Below are 17,974 nucleotides of genomic sequence, written 5' to 3'. Positions count from 1 at the left end.
ACCATACCCCAATATTGAAATGGATTAACGACTTAAATATAAAACCTAAAACAATAAAATTCCTACAAGAAAATATAGGGGAAAACCACCTTAACATTGGTCTTGGCAGTGATTTCATGAATATGATGCCACAAGCACAGGTAACACAAGCAAAAATAAATAAATGGGACCACATCAAGTTAAAAGTATAAGACATTGATGAAAGAAATTGCATGACAAATGAAGTGAAAAAGCAGCCTATGGGGTGGGAGAAAATATTTGCAAACCATACATCTGATAAGAGGTTAATGTCCAAAATAAAGAACGAAGTCATACAACTCAATAGCAAAAAAGTAGAGTAAAATAACCCAGTTAAAAAGTGGGCAAAGGACCAGAACAGATGCTTTTCCAAAGAAAACATGCAGGTGGCCAAGTATATGAAAAGGTGCTCAACATCAGTAGTCATCAGGGAAATGCAAATCAAAACCACAGTCAGATATCACCTCATGCCTGTAAGGATGGCTATTACCAAAAAGGCAAGAGAGAGCAGGTGTTGGTAAGGGTGTGGCGGAAAGAGTCCCTTGTATACTGTTGGTGGGAGTGTAAGTTGGTGCAGCCATTATTGAAAACAGTATGGAGCTTCTTCAAAAAATTAAAACTGGAACTGCCCTCTGATCCAGCAATTCCACTTCTGGGTATATATCCAAAGGAAATAAAATCAGTATTTCAGAAATTTGTACTCCCATGTTTGTTGCAGCATTATTCACAATAGCCAAAGTATAGAATCAACCTAAGTGTCTGTTGATGGATGAATGAAGACAGAATATGTGGTATATATATTTACAATGCAATATTATTTAGCCATAAAAAAGGGAGATCCTGCCTTTGATGAACTCAGAGAAGCAGAAAGTAGAATGGTGGTTGCCAGGGGCTCAGGGAGTGGGGGAAATGGGAAGATGGTCAAAAGATACAAACTTTCAGTTATAAGATGAGTAAGTTCTGGGGATGTAAATGTACAGCATGGCAACTATAGTTAATAATACTGTACTATATACTTGAAATTTGCTAAGAGAGTAAACCATAAGTGTTCTTACAACACACACAGAAAATGCTAACTGTGTGAGGTGATGGGTGTGTTAATTAGCTTGATTGTGGTAATATTTCACAGTGTATACGTATATCACATCATCACATTGTATACTTTAAATATATACAGTTTTTGTCAGTTATACCTCACTAAAGCTGGTTGGAGGGAAAGTGATGAGAGTGGACATCCTTGCCTCATTGTTGATCTTAGGAGAGAAAGAAGGCATTTAAGTTGTGTTTTATCACTAGTTTGCTGAGAGTTGTTTGTCATCAGTGAACATTAAATTTTATCAAATGCTTTTTCTGTATCTGTTGAAATGATCTTTTTTTTAATTGCTTTTAGTCTGTTAATACAGTGAATTACACAGATTGATTTTCAAACATTCAGCTGACCTTGAATTCCTGGGATAAATCCCACTTGATCATGATGTGTTTATCCTTTTTATGTATAGTTAGTTTTGATTTGCTGATATTTTGTTGAGAATGTTTTGTGTATGATCGTGAGGTATATTGGTCTGTAGTTTTATTTTGAAAGACTCCACTTTTGGTATCAGGGTTTTGTTGGCCTCATAAAATATGTTCCTACCTCTTTCCTTTTTCAGGAGAGTTTGTATAGAATTGGTATTATTTCTTCCTTGTGTGTTTTGTAGAATTTACCATTGAAGCCATCTAGGCCTGGAGTTTTCTTTGTTTTTAAATGTGAAGTCAATTTGTTTAATAAATATTGAGGTATTGAAATTATGTTTTCTTCCGTGAGCTTTGGTAGTGTGTGCCTTTCAAGGAATTTGTTTATTTCATTTAATTTGTTGAATTTATTTGTATAAAGTTGTTCATAATATTCCGTTATTATCATCTATGTGTTTATAGGACCTGTAGTGATATTTCCTCTTCCATTGTTGATTTTGGTTATGTAGGTCTCTCTTTTATTTCTAATAGATCTGGCTAAAGATTTACTAGTCAGCTTTGTGGTCTAGTTAAGATTCAGCCCTCTCACCACTGTGGCCCAATTTCATTTCCCAGTCATGGAACCACAGCATCTGTCAGTTGTCCTCCTGTGGTGGCTGTGTGTTGCTATGATGCTGAAAGCTATGCCACCAGTATGTCAAATACCAGCAGGATCAGCCATGGTGGACAAGTTTCAGCTGAGCTTCCAGACTAAAACAGGCTAGGAAGAAGGACCTGGCCACCTACTTCCACAAAAATTTGCCACCAAAACCCTATGAATAGCGGCAGAGCACTGTCTGATATAGCACCAGAAGGTGAGAGAATGGCACAGAAAGATCGGGCAGGGTTCTGCTCTGCTGTACAGAGAGTTGCTAAGAGTTGGAATCAACTCTATGGAACTGACAACAGAGAATTTTTCTGTTTTTCAGGATCTGATTTATTTTATAACTAAGGAGGATTTTCTTTCTTTTTTTATTGAGATCATAATAATTTATAACATCGTGAATTTTTTTTTCCTGCATTGTCTCCCCAAATTCCCCCAGTACATAGTTGTATATCTTAGTTACAGGTCCTTCTAGTTGTGGCATAACATCGTGAAATTTTGATCGTACGTTGTTGTTTGTCTGTCACCATATATATCTGTGCCCCTTTACCCCTATGCCCACCTCCCAATGCCCTTCCCCTCTGGTAACCACTGGTCTGATTTCTTTGTCTATGTGTGTGTTTGTCTTGCACGTATGAATGAAATCATACAGTGTTTGTCTTTGTCTGGCTTATCTCGCTTAACATTATATTCTCAAGTTCCATCCATGTTGTTGCAAATGGGATGATTTTGTCTTTTTTTAGGAGGAGTATTCAGTTGTATACATTTACCACATCTTTATCCGTTCATCAGTCGATAGGCACTTGTGTTGCTCCCAGGTCTTGGCTATTGTGAATAATGCTGCAATGAACATATAAGTCTCTTTGAATTGTTGATTTCAAGTTGTTTGGATAAATAGCCAGTAGTAGGCTAGCTGGGTTGTATGGTATTTCTATTTTTAATTTTTTGAGAAATCTCCATACTGTTTTCCATAGTGGCTGCAACAGTTTGCATTCCGACCCACAGTTTATGAGGATTCCCTTTTCTCCACATCCTTTCCAGCATTTATTATTTTTTGTCTTGGTGTTTATCACTATTCTAATGGGTGTCAGGTGATATCTCAGTGTAGTTTTGATTTACGTTTCCCTGATGATTAGTGATGTTGAACATCTTTTCATGTGCTTATTGGTCATCTTCATATCTTCTTTGAAAAACGTCTGTTCGTATCCTCTGCCCATTTTTTGATTCAGGTTGTTTGTTTTTTGTTGTTGAGTTGTATGAGTTCTTTATATTTTGGAATATGAGTTCTTTATATCTTTATGTTAACCCCTTGTCGGATATATGCTTTGCAAATGTTTTCTCCCAGTTGGTGGGTTGTCTTTTCATTTTGTTCCTGGTTTCCTTTGCCTTGCAGAAGCTGTTTACTCTGATGAAGTCACACTTGTTTATGTTTTCTTGTGTTTCCCTTGTCCAAGTAGTCATAGTATTCAAAAAGATCCTTCTAAGGCTGATAGCAAAGAATGTACTGCCTATATTTTCTTTTAGGAGTATTATGGTTTCATGTCTTACCTTCATGTCTTTTTTTTGTTTTTTTTGAGGAAGATTAGCCCTGAGCTAACATCTGCTGCCAGTCTTCTTTTTGCTGAGGAAGACTGGCCGTGAGCTAACATCCATGCTATATTCCTCTACTTTATATGTGGGACACTTACCACAGCGTGGCTTGCCAAGTGGTGCCATGTCTGCACCAGGGATCCGAACCAGTGAATCCCAGGCCTCTAAAGCAGAATGTGCAAAACTTAACTGCTGCACCACCGGGCTGGCCCCCTACCTTCAAGTCTTTAATTCATTTTGAGTTGATTTTTAAAACAGAGATTTATTGATCTTTTTAGAGAACTAATTTTCAATTTCATTGATTTTTTTCTTTATTTTTTAATTTGGATATATTCCTGTTATCTTTCTATAAATGAGTCTGGTTTGATTTCTTTATTGTGTAAGAACAAATTTTGTAGGATTTTAATTATTTTAAATTTATTTCCATTCGTTTATGATCCGTGATATGGCCTATCTTGGTGAATATTGTGTGCCCTTGGAAAGAATGAGTGTTCTCTTATTGGGCACATTTTTAAAGAAACATCAATTAGAGTCCCTTGATTCGAATCAATGACATTTTTCAGTTCTTTCATATCCTTGTTAATTTTCTGTCTTACTCAGGAGAGTTGTTGAAGCCTCCAACTATAATCATGAATTTGTCTATTTCTTCTGTCAGTTTTTGCTTCCTGTATTTTGAAGCTCTCTTGCTAGTTGCATGCACATTTAGTGAACTGACACTTTTATCAGTTTGTAATATGTAATGTCCCTCTTTGCTCTGAGGTCTATTTTGTCTAATGTTAATACGGTTACTTCAGCATTCCTTTGATTAGTGCTTGCATGGCATATTTTTTTCCACTCTTTTACTTTTAACCTACCTGTGTCATTATGTTTGAAGTGAAATTCTTGTTAGTAGCATATAGTTTGGTCATTTTTTCCCTTCTTCTGACAGTCTTTGTCTTCTAATGGGTGTGTTTGAACCATTTGCATTCTTATAATTATTGATATTTTTGGATTAGGTCTATAATTTTATTATTTTGTCTGTTCTTTCTGTTTTTCATTCCTCAGTTCTTTTTCTGCCTGCTGTTGGGTTATTTGTACATTTTAAAATATTCCAGTGTAGTTTACATAATGTATTATTTATTATCTCTTTGCATAGTTTTTATAGTGGTTGCTCTAGTGATTACAATATAGATTGTGGACCCAGAACCTAACTACGTATTAAGTGCTTAGTATTTGTTGATTGAAGTAATATTTTTGGAATCTAATTGTGGTTTTTATTGCTAGGTCTGAAATTTTTTGAGTTAATGAAAAATAATATAAGGGTTTTTTTAAACATACAGTCTATTAATATAATATTATTGGCATGTATAATTTTCTCAAAAAATAAGACACTCCTTCGTTCACCATTAACTTGCTTTGCATGATCTACAAAGGAGATGCTGCTTTCTCTTTATAGTCTTGCCTGTCGATGTTTACAGCTCCATTTTGCTTTTGGGTCAGAATTTTTGTTTATATATGACTTATAACTCTCTAACTCTGGAAGCTTTACACAGGGCTAGTTTTGGGGACAGTGCTATGTTTAAATGATTCTGTTATGTGGTCATAATTGAAACAGTTGAGTGGCCCCAAGGTAAACTGCCTCTCGTGTGTAGTGTCAAACAAGTTTATTTCTTCAAGTTTGTTTCCTCCTCAATAAAGTGAAAGATTTGAACTGTTTGAACTCTAGCAGTTTTTTGTTTTGGAATATACTCTTAATTTGGCTGTATCCAGATTAATCTAGTTTTGATAATTTACAAATTAATTCAGTTCATTTAAGGGATTTTTGCTTTTGTTTCTGTAGAAACCGAATAAAATTTAAAGCACCAATAGAACAATTTGAAGCACATAAGAGTTTTCTAATCCTCTCTTCAAGTTGTCTTGAGGTTTAATAATTAACATAGATACTAGAATGTAGCTTAGTTAGACCTATGATATCCATTTATAGTGAATTTAGAGCATGGAATAGTTAAAATTAAACTTGTCAGTCGTTCTGCTTCTGACCAAGTCATGCTCCTGTTGGCCAGCAGCCTCAGTCTAGCCCAGTGCTGTGCAATAGAGCTTTCTGTGATAATAGAAATGTTGTATATCTGCACTTTAATTTTAATTTATCTAACTTTCAGCAACCATATGTGGCTAATAGGTCATCAGACAGCAACACAGGTCTAGCCTCATGGCTTCCCCTTTTATATGTAAAACCCCCTTCTTGGAATTTTTTCTGGATCTCTCAAGTGTAACCTTGTACGTTAGCATAAGCTTCTAAGAGGGTCCTTAGCCTATTAAGTCAACTTGCAGTGCAGGAGACAGAAGGCTGAACAAATTGGAAAGAGAACGATACGTGAAGTGATAATTACAGAACAGTATGATAAAGATTAAATCAATGAGTAGGTTGATAAAGTAACTGAATGCCTGAGGATGTCTGAGAGTTCAGTGAAGGAAAGTAAACCACTCTAGGGATTTTAAGTAGGAAGGGTTTAATTAATTTAATTTAATTTAAAATAGAATTAGTTATGTTGTAAAATAACTTCAAACCTTTCAGGTTCTTGGTTGAATCTTCAGAAATAGCTTCCAGACCAATGCAGAACTACCAGAGAATCTATTAATACCTCCTATCTCTGGAGCTATGCTTGGAATGACAAATTCTTTGCCATTCCTTCCACTTTGTCTGCTTCTAGTGGCCAGAAAACTGGATATTAGTCTAGAGAATGTGTGAAGAAATATAAAAGTACTTTTTTTCTTTTCAGTGACAAGTTGAGTGGTCTTGAACAAGAGAACTGTAATTAGAAGCTTAAATTGTTGAAACTTATTTTAGGTTATTATAGCCTCTCTGAGAAAATAAATTGTAGATAGAGAGAGAAAACCAAATTGCACTCATTGTGGCTCATAAACTTTAAGTCGGTTTTATTGCATATGTATATAAATAACCCTTATATATTCATTCTTTACAGATCCAGGATGAGAAGACTGATAAAAGCATCAGCTAGCTGAACAGCTATAAGATGCCCAAATCTGGGTTCACAAAACCAGTTCAGAGTGAAAATTCTGACAGTGATAGCAATATGGTCGAAAAACCATATGGAAGAAAGGTATGTGATGTGATTATACTAAAGATTTGTTGACTCTTGGAACTGGGAAAAAGACTCGCTGATTTTGAAGTTTTAGTAATTACTCATAAGATAAAAAGCAGTATGGATGCCAGATAAATCTATACCATTTTTCTAAGCCATTTAGAAATAATTTGGATTCCTGGGCATAAGATGGTTTTCCATTCCCTGAGATAACACAGTTACTAAGATCACACGATTACTTAAAAAATCATTAAGAGAGGGGAAAAAATCTAAGACCTCACAGTTGTTTGGCATTTCTTCACCTGAGCCCTGGTACCAAAACACACATACACAGTAGCTGTTCCGTTTTCCTTGTATATAACCTTGGATGATTTATGTAACTTTTACAACCTCGGTATCTGTCTGGATTAGAGGACAATTAGTGCTTGATAGAATTGCTGTGACGGTAAAATGACATAAGTATTGTGCTTATTTAATACAATGCTTGGTACATAGTAAGTGCTCAGTAAATGTTAGCAGTGTTTGTTGTTGATTAGTCGTCCTTGCCAGTGACTTGTGATTCTGTCTTTTTACCTCTATCCTTCTGCATTCCTATTTAATTTAGACCTTCAAAACCTTCATTTAGATTTCTGCAATGTTCTCCTCTCTCTCCTTAGACTCTCCTTTATCTAGTTAGTTTTACGTATTATCTTTGAATTTTTCTTTCTTTCTTGTTTTTTTCCTTTTGTTTTTTTTCCCCTGAGGTGTTTTGTTGTTGAAGGATATCTGAAATGGTTCCACTTTTTGGCTCATATGAATAAAGCTACTGTGAATATATGTGTGCAAATCTTTTAACAACTTTATTGAGGTATAATTTATATTCCATTACATTTACTCATTTAGTGTAGAATTTGGTGACTATTTAGTAAATTTATAGAGTTGTGCAACCATTATCACAATCCAATATATACTGTTTCCGTCATTGTTAAAAGATCCTCATGCCCATTTGTAGTCAGTCCTTGTTCCCACTCCAACCCGCAGGGATCCCCAAATCTGCTTTCAAAATCAGGAAGTGTGAGTTTTCAAACTTTGTTCTTTGTAAAAGTTGTTTTGGCTATTCAGGGTCCTTTGCATTTCCATGTAAGTTTTAGCGTTACTTTGTCAGTTCCTGCAAAAAAGCCTACGGAGATTTTGATAGGAATTTCATTGAATCTGTAGAATGAATCTATAGATCACTTTGAATAGTATTGCCATCTTAACAATATGTCTTCCAATCCATCACCACAGAATATCTATTTATTTAGATTTTCACTTTCCCTGAGTGATGCTTTGTAGAGTTTTCAGTTTACAAATCTTGCACTTCCGTTGTTAAATTACTGGTATTTTATTCTTTTGGATGCTATTGTGGATAATTTCATTTTGGATTTTTTATTGCTAGTATGTAGAAATACAGTTGTTTTTTGTGGGGTTTTTTGGTGAGGAAGATGGACCCTGAGCTAACTTCTGTGCCAATCTTCCTCTATTTTTATATGTGGGACACCGCCACAGCACAGCTTGATGAGCAATGTGTAGTTCTGCACCCAGGATCCAAACCCACACACCACGGGCTGCCAAAGCAGAGCACACGAACTTAACCACTATGCCACCTGGCCAGCTCCTACAATTGACTTTTATATAGTACACTTGTACCCTGCAGCCTTACTGCACTCATTTATTGGTTCTAAAAGTTTGTGAATACCTTAGGAATTTCTACATATGGAATCATGTCATTTATGATAAAGATAATTTTACTTCTTTGCCAACATGGATACTTTTATTTCTTTTTCTTGCCTGATTGCATTGGCAGTCTCTGCCTTTTGAATGCAGTGTTTAAGCCACTAACATTGAATGTAATTATTGAAAGTTTGGATTTATATCTGCCATTTTGCTCTCTGTTCTGATATGTTTCATGTCTTTTTTATTTCTCTCCCATCTGTGCTTCCTTTTTTTGTTTTAAATATTTTTCAGTGTACTACTTAAAGTTCTATGATTTTATTAAACTATGTTTCTTACATTGTAATCTTATGATACTGATCTAGGGATTATAACATGTATCCTTTTACTACAGGTTAGTATTGACTTAATTCCAGTAAAATTCCAGCAACTTTGCTCCTATATAGCTCTTTTTCCTTCCTTTCCTTTGTGCTGTCTACATAATATAGATTACAACTTCATTTGTATTAACCCAGCAACAGAATGTTATAATTATTGTTTTATACAATCTTATCTTTTAAAGAAAGAAGAGAAATATATATTTATACAGTTCATTTTACCTACAAATTTACCAATTTTGGCACTCTTAATTTGATTTAATTTACTGTCTGGTATCATTTCCTTAGTGTCTAGAAGAATTTTCCATAGTATTTACTGTAAGACAGATCTTTAGCCATGATTTCTCTCAGTCTTCATTGATCTAGGGATATCTTGATTTTGCCATTTTTTAATTACAGCTTTATTGAGATATAATTCACATACTGTACAGTTTTTTCAATTAAAGTGTACAGTTCAATAGTTTTTAGTATATGCAGAATTGTGCAATCATCACCACTATCAATTTTAGAACTTTTTCACCCAAAAAAGAGACACTGTGTACTGATTAGTAGTCCCTTCGTGTTCTGTCCCCAACCCCCACAACCCTCAGCAGCCACTAATTCACTTTGTCTTTATAGATTTGCCTGTTCTGGATATTTTATATAAATGGAGTTATACAATAGGTGGTGTTTTGTGATGGCCTTTCTTTTTAAAGGGTAGTTTTGTTGGATGGACAATTCTTAAGTTGACTCTTTTTCTTTTAGTAGATTGAGTACAACAGTGAGCCTTCATTATCTGCAGGATTTGTGTTCACAGTTGTTAACGGAAGGCCGACTTTATTCATTGTCATCCGCCATTTTATGTAAGACACTTGAAGCATCCACACATTTAGGTATCTGTGGGAGTTCATGCATTTTGGCATCCAGGTGGGTTCCTGGAACCAATCCCCTGTGGATACCAAGAGACAACCATATGTCATCCCACTTCTTTCTTGCTTTAACTGTTTCTGATGAGAAGTCAGCTGTATTATAATTGTACTCTTGTGGTGATGATTTTTTTTCATTGCTGCTCTCTGTCTTGTATTGAAGCAGTTTGACCTTAATGTATGTACGATCCCTTTGTGTTTATCCTACTTGAGATTTGTTGAGCTTCTTGGATTTGTAGATTAATAGTTTTCATGAAATTTGGGATGGTTAATTTACTGATTTTTTTTTTCTTTTTTTCGTGCCATCTCACCTTTGCTGTTGAACATATCAAATACATTTCCAGTTACTCTGCTTTGCATATCTGGTATTTCCATTTGACTTCTTTTGTAATTTTTCTTTTTTTGATATTCTCTATTTAATAAGTCATTGTTGTCTTACTTTAGTTCTTTAAATATTGTTTTATTTATTCCTTTCTTTAGGATAGCTGCTTTATAGTCTTCGGCAAATCTAATATCTGGGCCCACTTAGAGAAGTTTGCATTGAATACTTTTTTCCTTGCTTTTTTGTATGTCTTAATTTTTATTGGAAGCTGGACAATTTAGATCATGTATTGTACCAGCTGTGGATTCTCATTGTTTTCCACCTGAAAGTTTTAATTGTTGCTACATTTTTTCTGTTTTTGGTAATACATCAGGAGTTTATCTGTGCTGTTTGTCACAACCACTGGTGTCCATTTTTTCTTTTGCTTTTTTAGTCTCACTTTCTGGGTGTTGGCCCTTGTGTTGCATAGATTAGTCAACAGCCATTGATTGGTCAGAAGTCATCCTCAAACACCCTGAGCCAATAAGTCTTCCACCTCTGCTAACAGACTTACCTGTGTGTTGGGGAGTGGCATTCAACGTTCAGGCATTTTTCAGATCTGGCATTTACTTTCTGCTGGACTCACCCAGGTTTTCCCTTTCCTTGTGTGCAGCCTCCTAGTCAACTAAGAGTATGTAGAGAGCTTGGACCCTCTCAGAGCTTCCTTGCATATGCACGCAGTCTTCTAGTCAGTCAGGGATATATATATACACACATGGAGAGATTAGTCCTTCTCAGGTCTTCCCAGCACATTTACATAGCTTCTCTGTCAGCCAGGGATGTGTGACACTTATCTAGCACCGTCTGTGGCTCTCTCATTACTTCAGTCTCCTTGTTAAATTTCTGACTTGTCCACTAGCTTCCGCTCCCTGACAGTGGAACCACAACCTTAGGCTAATAGAACAAGGTCTTTTTTCTTTTTCTACCTCCATTCATTTCCTACCTTGTTTGCTATTTTTATCAACAGAGTGGCTGGGTGTGTGTGTTTGGCTCTGTACACTAATTCAAGTTGACGCTCTCTGGCAGCAAAGATGCTAGTTTTCATTGCCAGCCCCACCCTTGAGCACTTGATGCAGACTAAGCATTGGCCAGGAAATGAGAGCAACCCCAGCAAGAATGCTAAAGATGTTCATGATTCTTATCCATAGTTCAGCAGTTTTTCTTAAAGAAAGTGCTTCTCAGTTTGTTGTTTGCTTCTGTTCAATTTCTGGAACCGTTTCCAGATTTATTATTGGCTCGTGGCAAGATAAGTTGCCAATATCTTCACTCCACCATAGACAGAAGTTTCCCCAAATGTATTTTAATGTGCCAAAGGTGACAAATCATAAGGAGATGGACTTCATTAGTTTCTTCATTTTTATCCAAAAAAACCTTTTATGAGATTCCTGTTGTGTTATGTACCTTTCCTGTGGCCCTTGGAACAAATGAGTGGTTAAAGCATGGTCTAAATCTTTATGAAGACTCTTAACTAATTGGTCTACTTTTGTGTCTGAAATGTTTTGCTCTCAGGACCCCTTGATACTCCTCAACATAATTGATAATCCTAAAGAAGTTGTTAATATATTGATATATCAGTTGATGTGAGAAAGTAAAACAAAAAATTTTAAATGTTTCTTAATTGGTTTAAAACACAGTACAACTATTACATGTTAACACACATATTTTTATGGAAGACAACTACATACTGCAAGACAAAAAATATTAGTGGGAAGAGTGTCATTGATTTTGCAAAACTTTAGTGTCTGACTTAACAGAAGATAGCCAAATTCTCATCTGCTTTTGCATTCAGTATGTTTGGATATCATTTGTGGTGTATGTAGTCTCTAGAAAACTCCAGTATACATTCTTGAAAGAATGAGAGAGAAAGATAGAATAACATCTTAGTGTTATTATGAGCATATTTCTGATCTTGCATATCCCCTGAAATGATATCATGACCATACTTTGAGAATTTCTGTACCATTGTAAGAAGCACACTAATGAACATAGTGAGTGTACAATGATGAGATGAAAGGGAGAGCAGGAGTCAGTCAATTATAGGGGATTCAGCGATGGTCTCACAGAAGAAAAGATACTTAATCTGGATGCTCAAGGATGAATAAGTATGTGATGAGCAGGTAGGTGGGAGAAAAGGGTAATCCAAGCAGAAGATGTAAAAAAGATGAATCTGAGAGAGTGATGTCAGCATTCTGGCAGAATGAGGTCTTCCCTTAGTCTCTCCCCCTTAAGATATGATGTAAAGGACATTCATAAACCAACAGAGTACATTCACACAACACAATAGACATCTGAGAGAGCCACACAGCCTTATGTCTGAGGGTGGAGATGCTGGACACCCCCAAGAGACAGTAGAAGGAGGTAAGGGGCTCTTTTTCCTCCCGTGCGGTAGGGACTGAGGGGTGGGATCTCACGGCGGCCAGATGGTGACCCTGAGAGAAGGGAGAGAAGGCAGCCTTTTGTGGGAACACTTGCACTCTTGGAGTTATCGGGAGATAGCCTGTGGGAGCACCCCACACCAAGGCAGCTAAGCAGTTGCAGGGGCATCCACTTCAAGCCTGACAGACAGTGAATGCAGAGCTGGGGTACTCGAGATGGCACTCACAAAAGAAAGTGCCCACCCTCCCCTGCCTGGTGCGCTACCTTGGCCCAATGGATGGAGCAGGGGATCCCCACCAACGCGCACGTGCATATGTTTGTAAAGCAGCAGCGGCAAGCTGACAAGACAAGAGGAGCCCTGTCAGCATAGCTTCCAAAGGACAGGCACAGATGTCAGATTGAGACATGCTCAGAGTACACAGCTCCTGCCCCCAACCCCATCCCAGTGGCAACAGGTGGAATCTGCAACCAGATATTACCACTATGGAAAAGGCACAAATTCACCCCGTCAGATAGTATGATGAGGTATATTAATACTCCAGACCAGGAGGAAAATGACAAGCATAAAGAAATGAATCCTGAAGGCACAGTAATTTACAGTCTAAAAATGACAGGGGCGGGTGACGTCAGCGACATGGTGGAGTGAGCTCACCCGGGACACTCCCCCCTCCAAACTACAATCAAAGCAGAACAACTGAATTTCAACCAATGACTCTAATAATACAGAGATCGTCAGAGACCCACAGCAGCAAAAGGACAGAGGGCAGAGAGATTGTAGCCGCCCTCAGAGGAGCTGGAACGGGGTAAGAGACAACTTCGCTCCCTCCCCTACAGACTGGGATTGCTGCTGTGGGTGAGGGAAGGAGCCGGGGAGGGGCCATGCATCCGCAGGATCATCCAGGACTCCCACGACCCGTGGAGTGGAAATCCGCTAACAGGGGAAAGCTTTCGCATGCGGGGACCCCATCAAGCCAGGGCCCAGGGAAACCAGAGACTGAGAGCTGACCGGAATCCAGGTCTGTGCCTGAGATAAAGTGCCCCTCCTCCCTGTACCCATGCTGCGTGCTGCCGTCACAGCTGAAGGCGGAGGGCTCAGAATGCGTGGCTCTCGACCCCCACCTAGTGGCGACAGGCTGTAACTGCAACCAAATAATAGCATCATGCTCAAAAAGCGCTCCTCTACCATTCAGCAATTTACAAAAGCTCCAGACCAGAAGGAAAAACTAAAAACACAGAATTAAGTCCTGAGGACTTGGAAATAGGTAAACTAATTGAAAATGAGTTCAGAGTAGCTATCATCAAAAAGCTCAATGAGGTAAAGGGAACTATAGAGAAAAAAGTCAACGAGTTCTGGACTTACTTCACAAAAGAGATAGAAACTATAAAGAAGAATCAATCAGAAATACTAGAGATGAAAAATACAATGGATCAGATAAAACAGGTTATGGATTCCCTGAATGCACGTGTAGACACCATAGAGGACAAAATTAGCATAATCGAAGATAGACAGGCTGAATGGCTCCACACAGAGCAAGAAAGAGAACTAAGAATTTTAAAAAATGAAAATAATCTCCAACAAATCGCAGATTCAATGAGGAAATCCAATTTAAGAATTTTTGGAATCCCTGAGGGCGTGGAAAAGGAAAATGAAGCAGAAAGTATGCTTGACGAAATTATAGAAGAAAACTTCCCAAATCTAGGGATTGAGGGAGAAATGTATGTGGAGAAAGTTTTCACATCTCCTAGATTTGTCACTGTAAAAAGACCTACTGCAAGGCATATAGTAGTAAAAATGGAAAAATGAACAACAAGAAAAGAATACTGAGGGCAGCAAGACAGAAGAAAACAACCTACAAAGGAACTCCTATCAGGCTTTCAGCGGGTTTCTCTACAGAAACCTTACAAGCTAGGAAAGAATGGAATGACATATTCAAAACTTTAAAAGAAAAATCTTCAGCCAAGAATACTCTATCTAGCAAAAATATCCTTCAGATATGAGGGAGAAATTAAATCTTTTCCAGACAAACAAAAGTTAAGGGAATTTGTAACCAAAAGACCTCCACTACAAGAAATCCTCAGGAAGGCTGTCATACCTGAAAAAAGACAAAAAAGGAGAAAGGGGTCACAAACCACAGAGTAGGGAGACAAGTAGAATCAGAATAGGATAGTGAATATTCAATTATAGCAAATATTCAACTATACTGTTAGGATAAATGGAAGGAAACCACTAAAGCAAAGACAATCTTATCACTCTAACCACAAAGTCATAACACGAATTGGAATAAGAGAGGAAAATAATAATTTAGGAGGGGAAGAGGAAAGGGACTAAATCAGTCTAGGCTAAGTAAGTAAGAGACCACCAGAAAATGGACTATATTATACATGAGATTCTAAATACAAACTTCAGGGTAGCCACTAAACTAAAAAACACAACAGAGACACAAAACATAAATAAGGAAAAATCTAAGAAACCCAGCATAAAAAATTGCAGAAGTCAATGGGAAGGCTAAAACACACAGGACGAGAAACAAAGGTAACGCAGGAAAACCAGATAATGAGCAACAGAATGACAGCGTTAAGCCCTCATGCATCAGTAATCACCCTCAATGTAAACAGATTGAACTCTCCAATAAAAAGACACAGAGTGACAAAATGGATTAAAGAACAAGATCCAACAATTTTTTGCCTCCAGGAAACACACCTCATCCCCAAGGAGAAACACAGGCTCACAGTGAAGGGGTGGAAAACAATACTCCAAGCTAATAGCAAACAAAAGAAAGCAGGTGTCACAATACTTACATCAGACAAAAGAGATTTTAAAATAAGGCAGGTCAAGAGAGACACGGAGGGACAATATATAATGATCAAAGGGACACTTCATCAAGAAGAAATAAAATAAATATCTATGCACCTAACACAGGGGCACCAAGGTTCATAAAGCAACTATTAACAGACCTAAAAGAAGATGTTAAAAATAACACAATAATAGTAGGGGACCTCAACACCCCACTCACATCATTGCACAGATCATCCAGACAGAAAATTAACAAGGAAACAGTGGAGCTAAACAAAAAGCTGAAACAATTGGTCTTAATAGACATATATGGAACACTTCATCCAAAAACAGCAGAATATACATTCTTCGAAAGTGCGCATTGGAACATTCTCAAGGGTAGACCATATGTTGTGAAACAAGGCAAGCCTCTACAAATTTAAAAAAATTGAAATAATACCAAGCATCTTCTCTGATCATAATGCTATAAACCTAGAAAGTAATTACAAGAAAAAAGCTGAGAAAGGCTCAAGGATGTGGAGACTAAACTATACACTATTGAACAAGCAGTGCATCATTGAAGAAATTAAATAAGAAATCAAAAAATACCTGGAGACAAATGAAAATGATAACATGCAATATCAACTCATATGGGGTACAGCAAAACCTGTATTAAAAGGAAAATTCATCGCAATACAGACACATCTTAACAAACAAGAAAAATCCCAAATAAGCAATCTCAAATTACACCTAACTGAATTAGAGAAAGAAGAACAAACAAAGCCCAAAGTCAGCAGAAGGAGAGAAATAATAAAAATCAGAGCAGAAATAAACGCTATTGAAACAAAAAAGGCAGTAGAAATGATCAGTGAAAGAAAGAGCTGATTCTTTGAGAAGATAAATAAAATTGACAAACCCCTAGCCAGACCTGCAAAGAAAAAAAGGGAGAAAGCTCCAATAAACAAAGTCAGAAATGATAGAGGAGAAATAACAACAGACTCCACAGAAATACAACGGCTTATAAGAGAATACTATGAAAAACTGTATGCCAACAAAACGGATAACCTAGAGGAAATGGATAAATTCTTGGACTCTTACAGTCTCCCAAAGCTCACTCAAGAAGCAGCAATTTGAACAGACCAATCACAAGGAAAGAAATTGAAACAGCAATCAAAAGCATCCCAAAGAATAAAACCCCAGGACCAGATGGCTTTCCTGGGGAATTCTACCAAACTTTCAGAGAAGATTTAATAACTATCCTTTTCAGGCTATTCCAAAAAATTAGGGAGGGTGGAACACTTCCTAACACATTCACCGAGGCAAACATCACGCTTATACCAAAGCCTGACAAGGACAGCATGAAGAAAGAGAACTACAGGCCAATATCGCTGATGAACATAGATGCAAAAATTCTAAACAAAATTTTGGCAACCAGAATTCAGCAATACATCAAAAGGATCATACATCATGATCAAGTGGAATTCACACCAGGGACACAGGGATGGCTCAACATCCACAAATCAATCAACGTGATACACCACATCAACAAACTGAGAAATAAAAACCACATGATCATCTCAGTAGATGCAGAGAAAGCAGTTGACAAGATCCAACAGCCATTTACGATAAAAACTCTGAACAAAATGGGCATAGAAGGGAACTACTTCAACATAATAAAGGCCATATATGACAAACCCACAGCCAACATCCTACTCAATGAGCAAAAACTGAGCGCCATCCCCCTGAAAACACGAACAAGACAAGGATGCCCTCTGTCACCACTCTTATTTAACATAGTACTGGAGGTCCTGGCGAGAGCAATCAAGCAAGAAAAAGGAATAAAAGGAATCCACATAGGGAGGGAAGAAGTGAAACTTTCACCATTTGCAGACAACATGATCTTATATATAGTAAACCCCAAAGAATCCATTGGAAAACTTTGGAAGTAATCAACAACTACAGCAAAGTTGCAGGGTATAAAATCAATTTGCATAAATCAGCATTTCTATACTCTAATAATGAACTAACAGAAAAAGAACTCAAGAACACAATACCATTCACAATCAGTACAAAAAGAATAAAATACCTTGGGGTGAATTTAGCTAAGGAAGTGAAAGACCTATACAATGAAAATTACAAGACCTTTCTGAAAGAAATGGATGGTGACATAAAAAGATGGAATGATATTCCATGTACATGGGTTGGAAGAATAAACATAGTTAAAATGTACATTTTATCTAAAGCAATCTACAGATTCAATGCCATCCCAATCAGAGTCCCAATGACATTCTTTACAGAATTAGAACATAGAATCCTAAAATTCATATGGGGCAACAAAAGACTCCGAATTGCTAAAGCAATCCTGAGAAAAAAGAACAAAACTGGAGGCATCACAATCCCTGACTTCAAAACATACTACAAAGCTACAGTAATGAAAACAGCATGGTACTGGTACAAAAACAGGTGCACAGATCAATGGAACAGAATTGAAAGCCGAGAAATAAAACCACACATCTGTGGACAGCTAATCTTCAACAAAGGACCTGAGGGCATACAATGGAGAAAAGAAAGTCTTTTCAACAAATGGTGCTGGGAAAACTAGAAAGGCATATGTAAAAGAATGAAAATTGACCATTCTTTCTCACCATTCACCAAGATAAACTCAAAATGGTTCACAGACCTAAAGGTCAGACCCGAAACCATA

The 17,974-nt window shown here is 37.1% G+C and overlaps 1 protein-coding gene across 5 annotated transcripts in view; it reads left to right on the top strand.

Moving 5' to 3' along the window:
- ANKRD12 (ankyrin repeat domain 12) overlaps positions 1-17,974 on the top strand; it is a 136,679-nt gene that overhangs the window by 34,604 nt on the left and 84,101 nt on the right. For all 5 annotated transcript variants that reach the window (XM_046671805.1, XM_046671803.1, XM_046671807.1 and 2 more), the window contains exon 2: positions 6,667-6,804. In XM_046671805.1, the coding sequence (XP_046527761.1) occupies positions 6,718-6,804 (87 nt within the window). In that variant the 5' untranslated portion in view covers positions 6,667-6,717. The remainder of the gene's footprint in view (positions 1-6,666; positions 6,805-17,974) is intronic.

The sequence above is a fragment of the Equus quagga genome, chromosome 9 (assembly GCF_021613505.1).
Source record: "Equus quagga isolate Etosha38 chromosome 9, UCLA_HA_Equagga_1.0, whole genome shotgun sequence".
Classification (NCBI taxonomy): Eukaryota; Metazoa; Chordata; class Mammalia; order Perissodactyla; family Equidae; genus Equus; species Equus quagga.
This window is presented reverse-complemented; position numbering and strand designations above follow the sequence as displayed.